Genomic DNA, 21,379 nt, shown 5'->3' with positions numbered 1-21,379 from the left:
GCCGGCGACTGATCTGCCTCACCCAGGAAGAGTGCAATGATGGTGCCAACTTGGGCCAGTGAAGCAACGTCCTCCACAACTAGACTGAAAGAACAAAAAGACAGCAACTTGTCGTTCCTCTTACCCCAATTCCCCAATAAAAATCTTTAAAAAAAAATGTGTCTTGCATTTGATTTTTGAAAAGGAAAATCATTCTGTTTTGCTCAGTTAAGTTATGGAAAACTGTGGGAATGTGGAAAACTAAATGGAGTCTATAAAGGAAAGCTTAGATAGAGTTTCATTCAATTTCCTGAGGAAAGTGTTAGCGTACGTGACCTCTTCAGATAACTATATGAAGTTAACTCTAATAAAATGAATTCAAGTAGTTCATGGTTTCAGAGATAGCCTTAATTCTAGGGAGGTCAAAATAAGGTGATCGGTTCTCTGCCATTCAATGATCACTCTTATCAAAGGTGGGAGCTGTATGTGGGAGAAATGCTAAATACCTGATAAGACCTATGCCTTTAAATATTTAATAATCTACTACATTGGAAATCAATCTCCACATTTTCATTCATGCTCTGCTGTTTGTAGAAAGACAGAACTTTGTGTTGTGACCTAGCCCTCCTTCAAATTCAGTTAGCTGGGAAGAAAAAAAAGGGGAAGTAGATGGGCCTTTGTTTTCTAATAAGAGTGTAAAAATTCTAACTCAATCTGAACTTTTATAAATAAGACCATCTTAAAAGTGGTCAATGTAGTGACATTTGGATGTATCCTCCTTGGCCATTCACCACCTTGAACTCATTTTCCAATTTTTCTCTTATTTTCTATACTCCTATTTTCAGTTGTACCATTTTGGGAAGTATATTTGATCCATAGGAATAGAAACGAAAATAGAAATGCCTGTGTACACTTGCTTACGCTAACTATCGCATTCATGTTACCCCCAGGCACTGAAGGAGCAGTATTCGGGCACTCAGTTGAAACACCTCACATCAGAGCAGAACCTTCTCAAGACCTCAGGTAAGTCCTGCCTCTTATCTCGTGTCATTGTTTCCATCACTCTTGATCATCTTTGATATATAAAGAACTAAAATAGGAAATGTGCTACGTACCTCTATAAAGAATCAAAATTTCCTGCCTACATGATAGATAGTCAAGTATTTGATGAAGGGCAAGAAAATGTGTGTTATTATTATTCCAAAAATAAATTTTGTATAGTTGTTTCTGTAATAAACATCCAATGAATATAAAACTAAATATATCAGACAGGAGGAGTGTGGAAAAAGAAAGGAAAAGGCAGTTATAGAGGACCTTGAGAGAAGGATTGATAAAATTAAGGATGCCAGAAAACCTGTCATAGACAATGAAATATATGGAGTGCATAGCATAGCCATAAAGAAAAGAGGAGCAGAGATTAGGAGAATGCTAGTAATGGCCATTTAATGATATGTAGAGGGAAATAACAGAAACAAATATAAATGGTAATCAGGAAAAAGCAGAAGTTAATTGTCCTGTGAGAGAATCTGTAATCTAATATTTCCAACGGAATAAGCAGCTTCCTGATATTGTGTTGTTTCTAAGAGGCACAGTTAGTTATATGTAAAGTTTTCACTACCCAGAAGATGATGAGATAACAACATTATAGGAAATTCTCCCCAGAATAATTGTAGCAACTGTTGATAAAAGTTAAAATATTAAAATACAGTAACTGATCCAAGGATTTTCTTAATTTGGTAAATACATCAAGCTTTAGGGATAAAAGATACTCTATATAATTGAGTGTGGTGATCATTTCACAATATATGCATATATCAAATCATTATATTGTGCACCTTAAACTAATACAATGTTACATGTCAATAAAAAAGATATTTATATAAATCATTTCTGACAGGTAAATTACATTCTAAAATGCATTTGCTATGGTATTTAAAAAGATAACAATATTGATATTAAAAAAATAAATCAAATATTAAAATCATTTTAAAGCTGAATCAAAGTATCAACCTGAAAGAATCTTTGTCTTGAAAAACACAATAAAAATATTAAGCAATAAATAAATAAATAACCAGAAAACAAAAAACATTTTATTTATAAAGATCTGTTTCAGCCCCTCTCATTTGATGTGTGGGATAAGTGGAAAACTGCTCAAATGAAAATAAAAAAATAAAGTTGAAAACACTAAGGCAAAAAAAAAAAAAAAAAGGCCATGCTTTTAAAAGAGTAAAATTTGCAGACTTTTAGTTCTATGATAAAATTTCATAAAGTACTCAGTTTCTCATTAGTTGAGAAACCCAGATCCAAACAAGCTAGTTAATTTAAAATAACAGGAGAAGGTGGCCGTGTTCATACAATCAAGGCATTTTTTAAGATAACAATATTGATTATATACTCTATGGCAAAACCCCAAGGATTTAGAAGGGTTGAAGAATATGTGTAAATAGTGTCTCATAATGTGTTACAGTCTTGATTTATGACTCTTCTCAGTTAGGAATTTAACATTTTTGTTAATTTATTTATTTTATACCTCTCCACTTAACAAGGTTATATGTTAAATTAGAACACTATCTGCATCTTCCTTGCTTATCTTCAGTGCTGTAGCAACCAGCATGGTATCTCACATATAATAATAATCTGATAAATATCTGTCAATCTGAATTACTGAAACTTAGCAAAACTGAATAATGAAGACACTACTAAATGCATAAAATATAAGGAATGTGGAAGCATCTGTTATTGTATTTCTAAGACACACGTGACAAACAAGGATTCCAGTTGTTTTTGAACTGTGTTTCAATACAGATATCAAAGTTTGATGATACACTCAATAAAAAAAATTACTAATTTCTAAAAGAAACATGTTTTACTTCTAACATTTAGCGGCCATGTACTCATTTTATGATTTTTGTTAAGAAATCTATTACCAAGGAGTTTGAATCTTGAATTTTGAATTTTGAGGAATCAGGACCAACTGCTATTTTAATTATATTGCTGACATGTCTCAAAATCCATGTGTGAATATGACTTAAATCATAATTAGTATATAATATTTCTAGGTTTTATTTTCTAAATATTTGTCAATTATTTAGCCATTGTGCTAAACTAGGCATATCTGCCGGTGCTAAAAACAGAGTGGTAACCCCTAAGATAAGTACTGATCTAAATCCCAAAACTGAAACAGAAACAAAGCACAGCAATGATGGGGTATTCAATTATTCATTCATGTACTGAAGATTAAAAGCAGAGTGTCTAAGAGGATCTTTACAAGTCTTGCTGACAGTTTTATTTTTTTCAGGGCAATATGAAGTACTCTTAGTTGGCAACCTATGTAATTCTAATCAACAAGGTGTGATGGGTTGGCCTAGTAAATAAAAGGATAATTTGGGGAGTGAGTAGCCACATTGTCTTTGATTTTGTTCTGTCCAAATATAAAAGGCTTTAAAAAGGAACATTTCAAAAGTTTATTATAGAGTATAGGTGATATTTTTGTGTGGAAATGTAGTAGATTTCTAGAATCTATTTGTTTACTAGATGTTTGATGAATGCTTCGTATATGCCAAGTTTTGTGCTAGTTTCCTTGTGCATTTTAAACCTACACATTCAGATTTTCTTTAGTTTCTTATATAAGGTGACAATGCTTTTCAATGGGGACCTACGTGTTATAAGGCTAAAAAAATGTATGTTTAATGGTCAGTAAGGAGATAATGGCATATTTGCCTGGAATAGTCCACATATAAATGTTCTTCCTCTTTTATTCCTTAAATTAATTTCTACATAAATAATTGCAATTCAGTAGGGTTTCTTCACTCTGTGGTAAGAAGTGATGAAATCCATTATATAATGCCCATTGCCCAAAGATTGTCTGGATATAAGTTCCATTAACTGTTCCAAGAATAAAACAAGAATCTTGACTAGAAATCAGTAAAGTGAGTTAATATTTAATGATATAATTGGCATGTTTTCATCATTTCCATTTTTGTGTGAATATGATTTAAAACTGAAATGTTGAGGTTCACAGGTTCCAAATTACTCCCTGAAATCACATTGCTCTAATTTATATCACTCCTGTGTTCAAGGAAAAGGCCCCATTTATTAAGCAATTCAGGACTTTTTCCTGAGAAATTTTATCAAAAAGGAGATAAAATACTTTCCTGATATTTTTCTGCCTATGAGAAAAAAATAATAAAGTGGTATTTTTCACCTCTTCTCTCCTCCTTTCCCCACCCTTCCCCACCCTATCCTTCCCTTCTCTTCCTCTCTCCTTCTCCCTTCTTGCAACCCTCTCATTCCTTTTCCTCCCTTTTATTCTGTCGCTCTATATATGTATTTATGTATTTATTTAGAGTTTAAAAGCAAATGAGCCTTCTGAGATGCTTGCATTAGCTTGCAATCTTAGGAACACAAAAAGACAGTTGATCAAGAGATTTTTTTATCTAATTTGAAGCCGGAGACCTTAATGGGATGAGCTAATGAGCAGAAAACAATAAAAATGGAGGAAACAAAACAATGTGATTTGCACCTGAAGAAAGCTCACTGTAGCCTGAAATGATGACAGTAAAATTTCTGATATGTTCAAGTCACAGTTTGCGTTGATTTTTTTTCCCCTTAAAACACTTCTGTTCAATTCTCTAGTCATTCCATCATTGAAGCTGCAAATAATTAATGAATGCCTCCTATTTCTCTGGAATTAAATATTTAGCAAGAACAAGATACATGATACTTAAATTCTGCTTAAGTTTATATTTAGTAATTGGTCTTGCAACTTAGTGTAAAAGAAGTCTGAATTCTTTTCTCAGAATGTTGAGAATTCTGCCAGAGACCTAAGCCACTCATTTTCAAATTTGAGAACTGCATACCACCTTAAAAACAAAATATTTCTGCATCACTGGTATGTAAACACCATAAAAACAGAATTGCTTGGAAAAAAAAACAGGTGGCAGGGTGACTAAGGTTCAACATGAATCCTTCTGTCTGCTCTAATTCCTGGGTACCCACTACGAAAACTGAAATTCATCGCTGTGATTGTGATAATGCTTTCAAAATGAACGCTTTTATAGTCTATAGTTCATACTTTGAATGAATAAAATGGGAAATTATGTTCTGAATTTCCTTCTAATTTTCTGTTGAATATTACAGTTGGTGAATTCTTTATTAGTTTTAATATTTTGAATAGATAAAACTGGGAGTTATTTTTGCACAGTTAGTTAAGTATTTAAAATATTAAATACTTAATTTTATACAGTATGACTAGTCAATTTATTATTATTTATTAAATAATCTACCATTTTCCAACACAAAATGATTGCTACATTTGTCAGATATTAAGTTCTCATACTTTCCATCTGTTTTAAATTGTGTGTTCCATTGACCCAGTTTCTATTTCTAATTCCAATATCACTTTAATTAAAATAATTTTATACTAAATTCTAATTTTAAAACGAAAATATGTGACTTTATATTCATTTAAAAAACCTGATGATTGTCACACCTACTTTTCTCCTCAAAATATGTTGACACAATATTTTAAGTTTCAAGAGAGTCTATGGAGATTTTTGTTGGGATTTTATTGCATATGTTTATTACTTTTTGAAACATTGTAAATCTCATGATATAGAACTATGTATGAGTTTATTTTTACCCAGGGTTATCTCAAATTCTTGAATTTCTGGGTAAAGTAAATAATAGCAGAAGTCCTTTCCAGACACCCCTCTCTCTGATATAATTGTAAAATAGACATTAAATAATATAGCATTTATATTAATATAATAATTTAGCAACAGGAATTCTATATTTTAGAAGTATACTTATATGTCATCAATATTCTTTATTGCACATTAATGGGGTTAACGACAGTCAAACATTAGCATCAATGAACAGTTTTCCTATTTAGAATACCACAGCATATGTAGTAGGCTCCATAGGTCAGGGGTTAGAGCACTGGTCTTGTAGAATACCACAGCATAATGTTTTACAAATTTTACAGAAAAAGTAGATAATCCTGTAAGATCTGAGACTACCCCTTCTTTCCCAACAACTTATTATGAAAATTCTCAAACACATTCAACGTAGAAAGCAGAACATAATGGCCAACTATATACCCCAGTTAGATTTTTCATTATTATTTCCTATAATCATATATACTGGGGGTTCCAAAAATATGTATACAAGTGAACACTTTGGTCAGCATTGTTCAAATAGTAGTTTGCAGTAATCAGAAATGTCTGGACACTGATGGTAACCACTTTGAGCACCTCTTGTAATTGCAGAAGTCAAAGGTATTCATATTTTGTTACCAGTATATATTATTATAATTTTAATACAGTTTTACTTTCTTAAAATGGGTATACTTTTTTGGAACCATATATACATACACACACATATATATATTTATATATTTATATATATATAGTTATATATTTATATATAACCATATATATAGTGTGTGTGTGTGTGAGTGAGTGTGTGTGTGAGTGTGTATGTATGATAATTTTGAAAGACAACATTTCATCTTGAAGACATCTAATTTAAATTTCAAATATTTACTAGTTATTGCTTTTCTGTAGTCTAAGAAAGTTTGCCTGCTCCCAAGTCACAAAGATATTTTCCCTTAAAAGCCTATTTTTTTTTAGCTTTTCCTTTTGATAACGGTGTATAGTACAGATTGAGGTTTATTTTATCCATATAGAGATCAGTTATTCCATCACCATTTGTTGAAAAGACTTTGCTTTTTCTCAATGGATCACTAACTTTGTCAAATATCGATGACCGTACATGTGAAAATCAATTTCTGGATTCTCTATTATTCCATCTTTTCATTTGTCATCCTTATGCTAGGCCAACACTGTCTCAATTACAATAGCATTACAATAAGTTTTAAGTTCTCCAACATTATTGTTCTTTTTCATAATTGCTTTGGCTATTCTAAGGTCTTTACTACCAACTACATAATGCTGAGAAAATGACTCTACTACAATAGAATTCAAGTATTACCTAGGTAAAATATGGAAAATTAAAGTGTCCCTTTCTTAGTATTGGTGGGGTGATTAAGAGATATCTATAAAAGTTTTAAGTACAAAGTTTCCAGTATTAATATTTGCTTTTAGTATATCATTGTAATTATATAGCTAACTCACTAATAAAGAAAAAATCTAATGATATTTTGTAATGGCTACAATATTCTCTTTTTAATATACTTTATGATTTTGTATATTAGGTAACTGAGCCCCAGAGATGTTAACTGGATTTAAATTTTTAAGTAGAACTCGTGTAGAACCTATGAGCTTCTTATTCAAATCCTACGTTTAATTATTTCAGTAGGTTGACGTAACTCTTGAGCATAGTAATTAAGTTTCAGTGAGTTTATACCTCAGTTTCCTAAATTTCTTCTTGTAAAAAACTTCCATTACTTTATAGTATGCAGCAACACTTTCAAAATTAGTAATACCTTTCTGTTATTCTGAAATTTGTAATACAGCTTCTAGAAAGAAGCACTCAGCCTCTAGTAAAGGCCTAGGAAAATATTTTATGAAATATTCAATGAAATACATTAATTCACAATCATCAAACCACTTTGATAAGCTGGCATGGCTAGTAAAATATGCCTACTTTCATATTTTTACATTTTTGGATCTAAGTCTTTTTTGTTCTATAATGGCTTTGGATACATCATATCATAATCATACGCCTACCTAGTTTCAAAGCTTTTTAAAAGGCTTGAATGTGCTTAAATTCAAATATTACTTTCTTATTGTCAGAATTCTTGGAGTTTAACACTTGGAGTTTAGGTGGAGATGCAGAGCAATATTTGCACAACATTTGTGGAGAAATGCCCTTTTTCCCTATTTATCATGTGATAAACATAGAGACCATGAATATCTCTAGATAGGTAATATGTGTGCATATATGTAAATGAAAGTGTATATGTAATTACAGCTATTGATATTAGATGATTCAGATATTGCATATGCATCTGTAAATGACCACAGTGAATTTATGCAATTTACAATCTTTAACTACACACTCTCCATAATTAATTTTAAGCCTAGTATGCATTAAGTCATCTGAATGTTGGATACTATTGAAACACAGTGCTATTTTAAAAAAACTATGTTATTTCTTAGTGGACACTACATTTAATTTTTATAAAGATTAGCAAAGCATACAGCTGAAACTGTTTAATTCAAAGTCTTAATCACTTTAAAATCTGAAGGATTTAGCAAAACTGTAAAATTGCTGCCAGCTATTCAATGTTTTCATGTACCACTTGACAAGTTTTATTTACAAATTTAATAATTCACATGCACATATAATATTGAAGGTATATATTGTCTTACCTCACAAAATTAACGCACAAGAAATTAAAATATTCTGCTTATAAAACTTAATTTACATGTTTGGTCTTCAGTGCACTGAATATCTGAAAGGAAGCCCCAGTCTATTCAGTTTTCTTCTTTTTACTTGGGGTTGCATCATTGTACCAAGGGACTTATATTGTGCCAAGGAATTTGGGGGTGATATTTCATCATTGATGGCCTCATGAGCCAAGCCAGTATTCGCCAAGAGCCTCACATTCTTCTTTGCACTTAGTCTTCATTCACCACAGGTCCCTCCTCTCTCCTTTGAGATACTTCTTTTTTTTTTTTTTCTTAATTTATTGGGATGACAATTAACAAAACTACATAAGTTTCAAGTGTACAATTCTATATGTCATCTATATATTGCATTGTGTGTTCACCACCCAGGGTCAGTTCTCCTTCCATCCTTATATTTGATCCCTTTACCCTCTTCTTCCACCACCACCCCTTGCCCTTACCCTCTGGTAACCACTAAACTATTGTCTGTCTCTATGAGTTTTTGTTTCTTTATTTGCTTGCCTTGTTCTTTTGTTGCCTTCAGTTTTATGTCCCACATATGAGTGAAGTCTTATGGTTCTCGACTTTTTCTGTCTGACTTATTTCACATAGCATAATAATCTCAAAACCCATCCATCTTGTTGCAAATGGCAGTATTTCATCTTTTCTTATGGCAGAGTAGTATTCCATGTGTATACGAGGACTGACAATTAAGTTTGTGAACTTGTTGCAACGATGTTGCTAAACTTTTTTGATATCAGAGGGATTATTCATTATGAAGTTGTACCAACTGGACAAACGATTAATCAAGTTTACTATTTTGAAGTCCTGAAAAGGCTGCATGAAAAAGTTAGATGAAAACAACCTGAACTTTTTGCCAACAATTCATGGCTCTTGCATCATGACAATGCACCAGCTCACATGGTACTGCCTGTGAGAGAGTCTTTAGCCAGTAAACAAATAACTGTATTGGAACACTCTCCCTACTCACCTGATCTGGTCCCCAATGACTTCTTTCTTTACCTGAAGATAAAGGAAACATTGAAAAGAAGACATTTTGATGACATTCAGGACATCAAGGGTAATACGATGGCAGCTCTGATGGCCATTCCAGAAAAACAGTTCCAAAATTGCTTTGAAGGGTGGACTAGGTGCTGGCATTGGTTCATAGCTTCCCAAGGGGAGTACTTCGAAGGTGACCATAGTGATATTCAGCAATGAGTTATGTAGCATTTTTTTCTAGGATGAGATTGCAAACTTAATTGTCTGACATCGTATGTACCACATCTCTTGTCCTCAGTTATCAAGACATTCTCTAACACCTAGAGAATAAAGGTCCCACAACCTAGGACTTGGCCTCAGGTAGCAGAACACAGAACGATTCACGACTAATTCTATTGATTTCCCTCTAAATCTTCTCTGTCCTGTGAATCAAGATAATAGTTCTCCAATAAATAGAAATAAAGAACAAGTTCTCACTCATTTTGGTTTTCTTCTGATGTTTTTGTTTATAATGTCATTTTGTTTATGTGTTTCAACACATTAAGTGGCAAACATTTTATTCAACTTAAAAAACGTCTGTAAGATTAGGACATTCAAAAAATCTTTATCAGCTTCTCTGCTATATCACCCACCATTTGTGGCAAAGGATACTGTGTAGTGAATGGGGAGGTGGTAACGGGAGCAAGGAAATAGTACAGAGGAGGATATTCCATTAATACCTCAAAATACTATTCTACCATGTACTTATGTCCTTTTATTCTTTCAAGAAATTTATTACAATCTTATCAGAAAACATTATAATTGTCAATTTAGAGATGACAATATTGAGGCTTATTGCTGCTGGCTAACTTTCCTGAATGCAGGTCCAGCCAAATCTCAATTTCACTGCCTCTTTGAAGAGGGATCCTCTAAGTCAGTGATAGCAAAGCACTCTACTCTATGGCTACATTGGCAATGGATACCTGAGGTCTAAAATGAGGATGACTATAATAAAATTTTTCAGATTAAATAATCAATAAAGATGAGAATGGAAGAACCCAAAAGCACTGAAATATTTAACATACATTTAATGCTCTAATCCCAAATGTCAAACATAGTAGAAGTACAGCACAAAAATGTATGTATTCAATATGGATATTTTACTATTAACCATATGAGTAAAACCCCAACACTTTATCATCAGAAACAAAATATTTCCTCCCAATTACTTGATAAAGAAAGTATGCTTTTCATACCTCTTATAAGTTCACTGTGTTGTGTCTCTGTGAATGTCAGAATCATAATCTGTTTTAGAACTGTAATCTATTTTAATTAAGTCCTTTTCTGACTTCTGTTTGAATGGTTCAGTAATATCAAACTAAAATTAAATAGTTACATTGAATGTTATGGATAATTAATAAATGGAAATGGTGTAGTCTCAGATGTATTATTCAAGGTGATATAGATTTGGAGATGTATCAGGGGACATCAATTAAAAAATATTTTTTAATATTCAGATTTTGAAAATTAGACACTGTGTGCAAAATATAAGGATTATGAGTGAAAAGAAATTATGAGTGATTTTTCTTTTCAAGTTTTCAAATATTCTGTGAAAAATGTGTGATTTTTGTCTAAAAACAAGAAAAATGCAGAGATTTCTTTAAAATATGCATAGTCAAAACCTGATCCCTTTAGGGATTTTGTGAAGATGTCCACGAGGCCCAAAGTTGGTTTTGTGAGTGAAAAAAGAAAAAAGAATTGAAAGTGTTCACATCAGGTATTCTAAATGCTGGCTCTGGTCCTTCCGTATCACTTTTAAGTCAAGTTCAGCTTCACTACTGAGAGACTTGCTACTGATTCAGAGATCAAACTAATGTGGTTCACTCTGCAAAGCAGCCCTGGATCTATTGCCTCAAAGAAAACTCGTTGCTCTGGATGATGGTACATGTGAGCCTGAGAGCTCTTGTCCTGAAGTCATGTGGTCAAGGGTAACACAGTCATTGCAACCCCAGAGCAAAGCACTTATATAAAAAGACCAACTCAGAGACTCTACCTCTTTTCACACTAGTGCTTTTTATGATTGTATTCTACTTCCTGTACTATGCCTTCTCTGGCTCTTTTCACCAGTTTTATATTTGAAGATAATTTTGAAACTACCTCCCATTTATCATTTTTGCAGACACACTATCTAAAATACTTTTTTTTTCTCAAAATGTATGTAGTTAACCTTTAACCACATTTGTGCTTGTGTATCACGCCTCATTTAATTTTTCTTCTTCAGACTGTCATTTATTGTGTGGACATCTTCCTTGGCCAGTAGAGCTCAGTTGATATAGGGAATGCCTTAATTCTTTATTTCAATTAATTTCTAGAAGTGTAGAGTACATTGAAATTTTTCAAGTTTGCAAAATTTTTACTGTGCATGCTTGGATGTTTACAATATTTATTATTTTCATTAAAGCTCTCTCATCTCCATAAGACAGGGACTCTTTATTAAGAGATACGTGCTCAGTTTGTAGAAATGTATTTATTAAACCTCCAGTATGTAAGATTTAAACAAGTAAACTTATCACGATCTGCTTTTCATGTGCATTATAAATGGAAACAACATAAGACTGTTAGTAAATCATTATACAAATAAGAAATAGTTGCTGTCAATAAATAAAGTTTCATAAAGAACCAAAAAATAAATAATGCAATCAAAATGCATTCTAAAAACTCATTTTGACCTTTTTTGAAATAGCAAGGAATTTTATTTATACCCACCTACTTTGTGTTAGTTGATTAATTTTATCTTTTAACCCATCATGTGTGTGTGTGTGTGTGTGTGTGTGTGTGTGTGTGTGTGTGTGTGTTTGGTTTTTTTTTTTACTATTAAAGATTGTTTTGTTTTTCCCTTAGGCTTGAATCACCAACCAGGTCCTTGATAATGGAGGCCCCTCGAGGGGTCCAGGTGAGTGCGGCTGCAGGGGACTTCAAGGCCACCTGCAGGAAGGATCTCCATTTGCAGTCTACAGAAGGGGAGGTGAGTTTCCCTGGGTAGAGACTGACCTTGGCTGCTAAGGCTTCCTCTCAAAGTACATGCATATGGTCCAGGTGAGACATAAAGAACTGCTTCATAAGAGAGCTTAAATTGTGAAAACATTAATACTTCTTTTCAAATATGAAATTTGGTAAACATAATGTTAAGTTCTTAAGTCGAAGCTCTATTTATTTTCTATTGAAAGATATTCATTTATATGCCAGTTAAAAGTGGGGCATCTAAACTCCTGTACTTTCAAACTTGGCAGATAACATAATAAATATCAAGATAATATCAAGAATGAAGGTAATCTTCATTTTTTTAAATCTAGTTTGGTCTTAAAACATTCTCTCAGGAAAGCACCTTGGATGTTTGTTTGTTCCTGTAAAGATAGTGCATATATATATATATATATATATATATATATATATATATATATATATATTTAAATAAAAACAAATCAAAAGTTTATGTTACACCTAGTCCTATTGTTACTTCTGAGATAGACATACTCAATAGTAGCTTTCTTTCATGTCACTTTATTTCCCCCAAAGATCTTCTTTAAGAAGAGATTCTGTTGACAATCACTTAAAGATCATCTTTTTTTCACTTCCTGCTCTAAAAAACCCATTGTGTCCAGTCTTCTACTCTTTCACTCTAAGCACACATTTATTTCATTTACATTATTTGCTGTATACATTGTGATTGTTGTGTCTGAAAAATCACATTTTTGTCAATTCTGAAAATTACTCAGCATTATGTCTTCAGATATTACCTCTCCCCATTTTCTCTGTGGCCTTTTTCTAGAGCTCTGAAGAAATACTAAGTCTATTCATTCTCTTACCCTCTAGATCTCTTACGTTTTCCTTCTTACTTTCTATTTGTCTCCCTGTGCCTCACTCTGCTTATTTATTCAGATCAACATGTCCAGGTTCCTCTTCAGTATCTAATCTCTTATTTAATCCTTACATTGAGCTCTTCATTTCAGTAATTATGTTGTTCATTTCTAGGATTTTCATCTGTTGTTTTTCAAATCTGCCTGGATGTCTCGGTAGTGGTGCTTTTATTTGCTTGTTTGTTTTTATTGCTACCTTAATTTTTACAAAGCCTTATACATAAAACATATTCTGTACTATATAATTTTACCATAATTCTCAAAATCCCTCAAGGTCTAAATCTGTTAGAGTGCTGTTTCTCCCAATTAATTCCCTTAGCATTTTCTTCCTTCTTGTGCTTATTTATTTTTTATTATGAACTTACAAAGTGCAACTTGAGAAGAGAAAGAACGGAAGGGTAATTTGAGAGAGATGCTTTGGAGCATTTTATACATCTTCAGATGTAAAGATGAGGGCATACATTCATTGAATCAAAAGGGGATGTTCTTTTTTACCTTTACCTTTATGCCATTATCTCAGTTGTTGAGTCGAGATAAATTTCAATGATATATTTTGCTTCTTTTTTTAAAAACGAAGTTATTGACAGGACTCTATTAGCACCTTAGTGACTATTACAATTAAATTATTTAGAAATATGCATTATAATATTTAAAAAATATATCCATATTACCTTTTAGGATGCCTTTTCTCCACAATTACAAACTACAATGCTTTGTCTACCACAGCAAGGCTGAAATCCTTCAAAATACCTCAGTTCTTTTCTGAAGAGTTGATTTTATCATGCTAATCATTTCATTCAAATCAGTCATAGTGAATCATCTCATAATAAATATTGGTGGTTATTAACCTCTGTTCCGCTATTTATGCACCACTTTACTTATGTTATTTTATTCAGAGTATCAACAGAATCCTTGGATTCAGTTACACATCAGCATTTAATTGTGAATTGAATATTAATTATGCTATAAATAAATCATAGCCAGAGGTTTTCAGCTGTGGTCATTTTTTCATATTAATAAAACAAAGGTATAGAAAAAGCACAGCATTTTATAATAGAATAAATAGCATGCAATTTTCCGAGAAAGAAGTGTGAAATGATATAAAATGTTTCTTTGCCTCATTGACTATGCCACAGAAAGGCAGATGGATCGTTTACTAAACAATATAGAAAGATGTAAAGTCCCTACTTTTATATAGTTTTAAACTAGTTGTAATCAGAACAAGCACAGTATTGAGATAACAAAAATTACAGACAAAAACGTGTAAGCATGAAATTGCACACAAAATTCTGCACTGCAGAAGGTTCAGTTATTTCAGACAAAGTGTTAAAGGAATTTCAAATTCAACTCTGAAGACAACATGAATCATCATTGTAAGAACATTGAAAGTGTTATTATAGCATATGCAATGCAATAACATAATAACACATCTTACAAGATCACAGAGGAAAGGGAAAACAGTTTTTATTTTGCAAATTGATTAAGATTTTCTCCTACAGTGATAGGTCTGATTTCAGCATGTAAGAATGGGATAAATGGATTCCTGGTGGAGAGAAGGCAATGGGACATGAGTTAAAACCTCAGGGATGTAATTCTGAATACCAGTAAGGGCTTCAAAACAAATGGATTATATAGTTTATGGGGCAATTGAAGATAGAAATATCAATTTTAAAAGTTGGAAAGTGAATAGTATCATAGTAACTGCCTTAGCAGATAGAAATAGATACGAGCAAGCCTGTCCGTGCTGCAGAAGCCTGGAGAAGCTAAACAATGTTGGGTTGGAAATATAATCAGTATATAGTGCCCCTTGTTACCTCATGAATTATTTTCTATCTGAAGCAAAAATTATGTCATTTTCTCCTTTTAAAGGCTCCATTCATTTAAATTTATCTATTAATAAAATCTGCCTCCCTTGTATGGGTGAGGCTAGAGTTTGGATCACAGAAGTTTATGGAAGTATTGTTCTACAGCGAAATGTTGTCTAGAGCAGCCCCTGAATGAATAGGAGAGCTGGAGGGCACTTCTACAGCTAAGCTGAAGCAGGCCGCACAACATAAGGTTCAAGGCTAATGCCGTTGATGAGGCCTCCACCTCTGTGCTTGATTTCCAAGGCTGCCACTTGCATGCCCCACCTGTATAAAAACAGCTCCTCTCTGCATTTATTCATTCAGTCTGTACCAAGGGAAAGACAATCAGCCTCAAATTATAAAAACCAGTGATGTGTCCTGGTGTCAGCAAGCTTCTGCAAACCACCAGGGCTAACCAGTAAAATGTATTCCTGCGCTTACTAATAAAGGAATCACTCACACTATCTTATAGTCATTTGCTCAATACCATATTAACCTCCTTATCCACATGATCTTTAGCTTTCCATGTTCCATTCTTTATTTTCTGTGTCTCAAGATTTCTTGGACAAAACACCAGCACTGAACATTTCTTCAGTGTGAACTCACTTCCAAATAGGCAGACCTAAACTCCACAGTCGCAGAGTTTGACCCTGTAATATTTTGGGACATTTCTGAAGGTTGAGAATGTATGCTGTCTGCAAGCATGCTAGCTCCTTCAAAGAAGTGAGGAAAGGGAGGGGAGCTGTGCAAGCCCAGTACTTGTCAGACTCAGCCAGTACAAAGAGTCACCCCACCTCCCCTGTGGAGAAATGAGTGACAGTCCAGAGTGTGTTACAATGTGCTACACGCATTGATGCCCCTCGACATGGAAACAGAGCCAACTGGAAGTGAGGCCCAGCATCTGTACCCAAAGATGTATTGTCATTTTCTTCTGCTTGCTTTGTGCACTTCTAAATTTCGTGGGTTGTCGGAAAAGTCATGACACATTTTTGCAACAAAAAACATAGAAAAAATACATCATGACTTTTCTGACAACCCAATATATCAGATAAACAAATCTCCTTATTAAAATAATTAGACTAGAAGCCTTTTTTTTTTCTCTTTACTTTTCTCTCAACCCAGGAATAATCATGAGGTAATATAGTTCAACATTTGCCATCTATAAACAAAAACTTTAATGATGATTTTTTAACTTCAAGTACTGTTGGTAAATTCAATCATTTGTTTTTTTAATAATCTATTTGTTTATTCAACAAATATTTGTATTCTATGGAAGTTGTATATGCAGGGTCAAACATTGTGAATAAAAATTCAGGTGTGGTTCTACCTTCAAGGAGAACATAGTTTAATAAGGAAAGAAGATACAAATATTACTATAAAATGACATACTGAGTGATCAGCAAAATCAGATATTAAAAACTGTAAGTGCTATGGGAGAACCAAATAAAGAGTCTTTCCATCTTGGAGCACCAAGGAAAGGTCTATACAGGGTGAAATGGATGACCCAGACTTTGATGGAAATTAACATTTTTACCCACAAGAGGAGACACGTGTCCAAAGTGAAGGAAGAACATTATTTCACACAATATGTGACTGCACAATTCTATGCACTGTTCTATATCTGTGAACCAAAGGGAGATCTGACTTTTAAGTAAGAGAAACAGACAATAAATGAATGAATACAATAAATATTAGAAAAGGGTTGTTAATATAGGGAAGTAAAACTATCAAGGAGAAATTAATGAATGGATCAATGTTATTTTAACAGCATGGTTAGGAAAGTCCTTTCTGCGAACATGACCTTTAGTAAAGACGTGAACAAACATGCTCACATCCATATTAATCTAAAATATACATGTCGATAGTATATGAATCCTTTTTTCTGGTTCATTTGAGTGTGCAATTGGTTCCTGTGTTTCAAAATCTAAAAAGTATAAAAAAAGAGAACAGTGGAAATCTCCCCTCTACCCCTGTTCTCTAATCATGTAGTTAGTATCTACCCCCCACTTGTAAATATGTGGAGAAAAGTATTTCAGGATAAAGAAGTAGGGGATAAAAAAGCCCTGAGGCCAGAGTTCTTTTGGCATATTTGTTAAAATGCAAAAGTTGGAGCAAGAAGAATATAGAAAATGATGTTAGAGAAATAGGCCAGGTCATATAGGGCTTGTGGGCCATGGAAAGGAACCAAGATTCATGTTAACAGTGGAGGCATTTCTTCAGAGAATACTGAGCACTGGGGTGACATAATTTGATTTGCATTTCTTAAAAGTTTAGCAGTATGTAAAATAGACTATAAGGCGATAAGAATGGCAGCTGGGTGGGCCATCTAGAGAGCTATTGCAAGAATCCTAGTAAGAAATAAATAAGACTTGGATGAGGGTGAATCTGTAAAAAAAATGGTGTATTCTCTGTCAATCCATAGATGCCTTTAAGCAGTAATTAGCTACATATCTATAGAACGAAGGAATAGCTCGAGAGAGTTGTTCTTCACTCATTCAAATTCATGATCCAATTTTCCTTTCTTTGAAACTTTCCCCATGCATGCCAAAGCCACCTGATCACTTTTCCTGAAAGTGTCGATCGAGTCCATGATTTGGAGTAAGTGAAGTCATTTTGCAAGTTAGAAGATCCAGCAAAGTAGGTGTTGAGTATAAGCAATACAGAGGGTGCCAAAACAATGTATACTCATTTTAGGAAAGGAAAAAAACTGTATTAAAATGGTAATACTCAATTTATACCAATAACAAAAGATGAATACAAGTCATGTGTATACATTTTTTTGGCACCCCCGGTATGTTTCATGGAGATTTCAAACCTGATTATATCTATAATTATTTGTTGCTAATTCTGCTGGTTATCTACTTAGTATATCTTTTTAGACTGTCAACATGATTTTATAAGTATTTTAAAGATTTAGGTCAGAGAGTGATTTTTTTAAAATTAATTTCTCATCTCTTCAGTGATGCCCTCTCCATGAACATTCCCCTCCCCCATGCACGTTATTACAGTGTGTAAAAGCTTCGTTTTGGCGGTCCATTACTACAGAAGCATTGGAGTTCTGTGTATATTCTATAGACGAGGCATGATTAAGAAGTTACACTGAGAGACTGTCAAAATCATTAATTTTCTGGGGTGTTTGAATAACTGGGTTGGCCTCATAAGCAGATTGTACAATATCGCTTCTCAGATGGAGGGCTCTCTGTCAGAATGCAACAAGTCTCAAGGGAGAAGATAGCTGTACAGTTTTGGGGCTACACCATAGGAATGTAATTTGTTTGTTCAACAAAGCATGGCAGTTAAACCAATAAAATTGCTTGTTGTGTAGTCTTTCTTATTAGACCATGTTGTAAAGCCCGGAGGAATATGGAATGCTAAAAGGAATTAAAATGTAATTTCCCCCCCTAGATATTTTTGAATGCGGATACAATTCGTCTGGGAAACCTGCCGACTGGCTCTTCCTCGTCTTCACCCAGCTCCTCCAATGCTCAGCAGACAGTGTATGAATTGTGTGTCTGCCCCAATGGCAAACTGTACCTTTCTCCAGCAGGAGTAGGTTCCACCTGTCAGTCCAGCAGCAACATCTGCTTGTGGAGCTGAAGTGACTGAATCCTCCTCACACCAGAATAGCCTTTTGTTCCTGTCCGTCTGCTTCACAGTTCTGCTCGGTTTCCCTTGTGATCAGTCCAGAGCTTCTTCAAATGGTCCACAGAGCAACTTCTTCCAGCCTAAGCAGGGTTTCACTGACACCTGCTCCTGTGGTTTACTGTACCGCTCCACACAGTGTGCGAGTGACTCAACTGTGGCAAAATCATCCTCAGCAGGAAAACTGGATCATAACTTTTGCTCAAAAGGGAGAATAACATAGGTGCCTTTGCTACGTGAAGTGAAGCACACAGTTTTAGATTTTTGCAGGACCTGGATATGAACTGCACATATATACATTACATAGATGAAATTCCCGGTATCCAATGGCAAGATGAAATGGTTTAACCCTGTAAGAAAACTAATTCTGCAGTCTGAAAGCACAATTTTCCATTCATCTTTTTTGGATGTACACTTTTTTCCCTCAATTTTAAAAATTTTAAAGCATTACGTAATGCTTGCTTTACAGAAAAATTCAATTCAATACATGGTTTTTAACAAATCAAAACAAAACAACATAGAATCCCACCCTGAGTTTTATTTGTTTCTTTAAATCCAATGTGTTGTTACTCTTTGTCTACTAAGTCTAGAATTTTGTACATTAGGTAATTTTGAAAGCACTCAGCAATATTATCTTTACAGAATTAACAAAATGCCATTATACTGTCATTTGTCAGATCTGAATGGCCTTATATAGTATTTACTTGGCTATTGCATGTGACGTATTTACTTTTAACAAACATCTAATTTACTGCAATATAAGGTAGGTTTAAGAGGGACATACAAGTGGTGTGGAATCCACAGGCTCTTCTTTACACCTAGGTTCTAATAGTACAATTTTTGTTTGCTCCATTCACTTTATACTTGACTCTGCTAAATTTCAGACATCTTCTAAATAAATAAATACTAATGTGATACATAATGCTGAGAATGGATTCACTTTCCATTGGAATATCTTCTTCAGAATTATATCTATGTATTTTTAATTGGAGGTTAAGATTTAAGGATGGTAGAAATTAAATGAAAAATTCCTACTTCAACAGTAAAAAAAACAAATATCAGCAAACATGTTGAAAATGTGTTTACTCCATTAGATTCATGTTTTAAGGAATTTGTCACATTTTCTTTTGACTCTTAATATCTAGTTACTTTTATCAGACTGTTAAGCTACCCTAATATCAGAAATCATAGTTCCTTACATTCTCGGCTGCTTATTTTTGTAAATTAGCTTCTAATAAATAACTCCAGAATACTGTAAATTTGTTTATCACAGCACTGTTTAACTCAAATTCTTGAAACTTACAGCATACAAGAATGTAAAATTGTAGCAAATATTTTCCATTATGGGAAGATGACTTGATTACTATAAGGTAAGTCCTTAATTTTCACATGTCAATCTATCCATCATCCCCTCCCTTCCCATACACACTATTACAGGTGTATGGAAGCTTCGTTTTGGGAGTCCATGATTGTCAAAAGTTTGGAGTTCAGGCCTCTACAGCACAAGATGAAGCAAAAGATTAGAACTTGTTGAAATTATCTGAGTAGTAAAAATAGGAAAATTGGGCAATGTAAGCAACAAAACAAACCATTTGTCCAGAAGTATCTTGTTTGGAGAACCCATCATATTGAATAATTGAAAAAGCTCTAGCTTACTAAATTCATTCAATACTCAGTAGAAGAGTCAGAAAGCTAGTACAGTTTTATGACTTTTAAAGTAGAACTTGACTTGTGTTTGGGGTTTATTGTATAAAACTTTAAATTCATACTGGATTAAGAATTAAGGTATGCAATTACTTAAAAGTCATATTATGGGCCGGCCGAGTGGCTCAGTTGGTTAAGAGCTCGCTCAAGAGTTTGAGCTCTGAGCAACAGCGGTTCGAGTCCAGCCCGAGCTGAGCAGCCGCTGAGCTGCCATCAGGTAGCAGGATGGCTCAGCTAAAAAAAAAAAAAAAAAAAAAAAAAAAAAACAGAAAGAAAAGTCATATTATAACACAAGAGTACAACTTATTCAAGTTCAAACATTAGGATGTAACCTGAGAAATTTTCAAATTGGTTTTTGAAAAATACTACTGCAAAATGTAACACAAGAAATTTTGAGAAATTATGGGTACTAATCACTGTGTTATGAACTTTTCAGGAAAACACTGTGTTAATTTGAGTCATATTCAAGTTCCAAATATCCCTAAATTGAAACAATTAGAAAGTTTATGAATCAAATGGATATGATTATTTTGATTAGTAATTAGCCCTGTTTCTAATCTCAACTCTACCTTGTATTAATCAGTGAGCAGACTTAGGCAGTATGAAAATATCTTTAGGTTTCAGCTTAACTCAACTTTATAACAAAAGTATAATGGTCTGTTGAGATTCCTTCCAGATTTAACATGTTCTAATTCCAAGAGCAAATATTATAGGAAATGGAAGGGGGCACTGAAATTTTATATTATATATCACAAAAGGAGGAAAGATGAAAAGTGCAAAAACCAAATTCAGTGAGTGGATGTCCAATTTTGAATTCAAATACATTCTGAAACATATAAGTCAAAAACAAATATATAAGTTAAGAGATTGAGACTACCTTTAGATGATGTAAAAAATATCTATTCAAGTTAGTAGAAAAGAAATAGTGATACCAATGGACGCAACACTAAATAAT

The 21,379-nt window shown here is 33.4% G+C and overlaps 1 protein-coding gene across 1 annotated transcript in view; it reads left to right on the top strand.

The window, feature by feature from the left end:
- The window catches only part of SGCZ (sarcoglycan zeta), a 149,145-nt gene extending 129,548 nt beyond the window's left edge, over nt 1-19,597 (top strand). Inside the window, exons 5-7 of the mRNA XM_019650993.1 lie at nt 930-1,002; nt 12,216-12,339; nt 18,484-19,597. Coding sequence (XP_019506538.1) covers nt 930-1,002; nt 12,216-12,339; nt 18,484-18,675 — 389 coding nt within the window. The 3' untranslated portion in view covers nt 18,676-19,597. The remainder of the gene's footprint in view (nt 1-929; nt 1,003-12,215; nt 12,340-18,483) is intronic.
- Nucleotides 19,598-21,379: the final 1,782 nt, after the last annotated feature.

Source organism: Hipposideros armiger, unplaced genomic scaffold (assembly GCF_001890085.2).
Source record: "Hipposideros armiger isolate ML-2016 unplaced genomic scaffold, ASM189008v1 scaffold_151, whole genome shotgun sequence".
Taxonomy (NCBI): domain Eukaryota; kingdom Metazoa; phylum Chordata; class Mammalia; order Chiroptera; family Hipposideridae; genus Hipposideros; species Hipposideros armiger.
The sequence above is the reverse complement of the archived record's forward strand: the minus strand, read 5'-3'. Positions and strand labels throughout refer to the sequence as shown.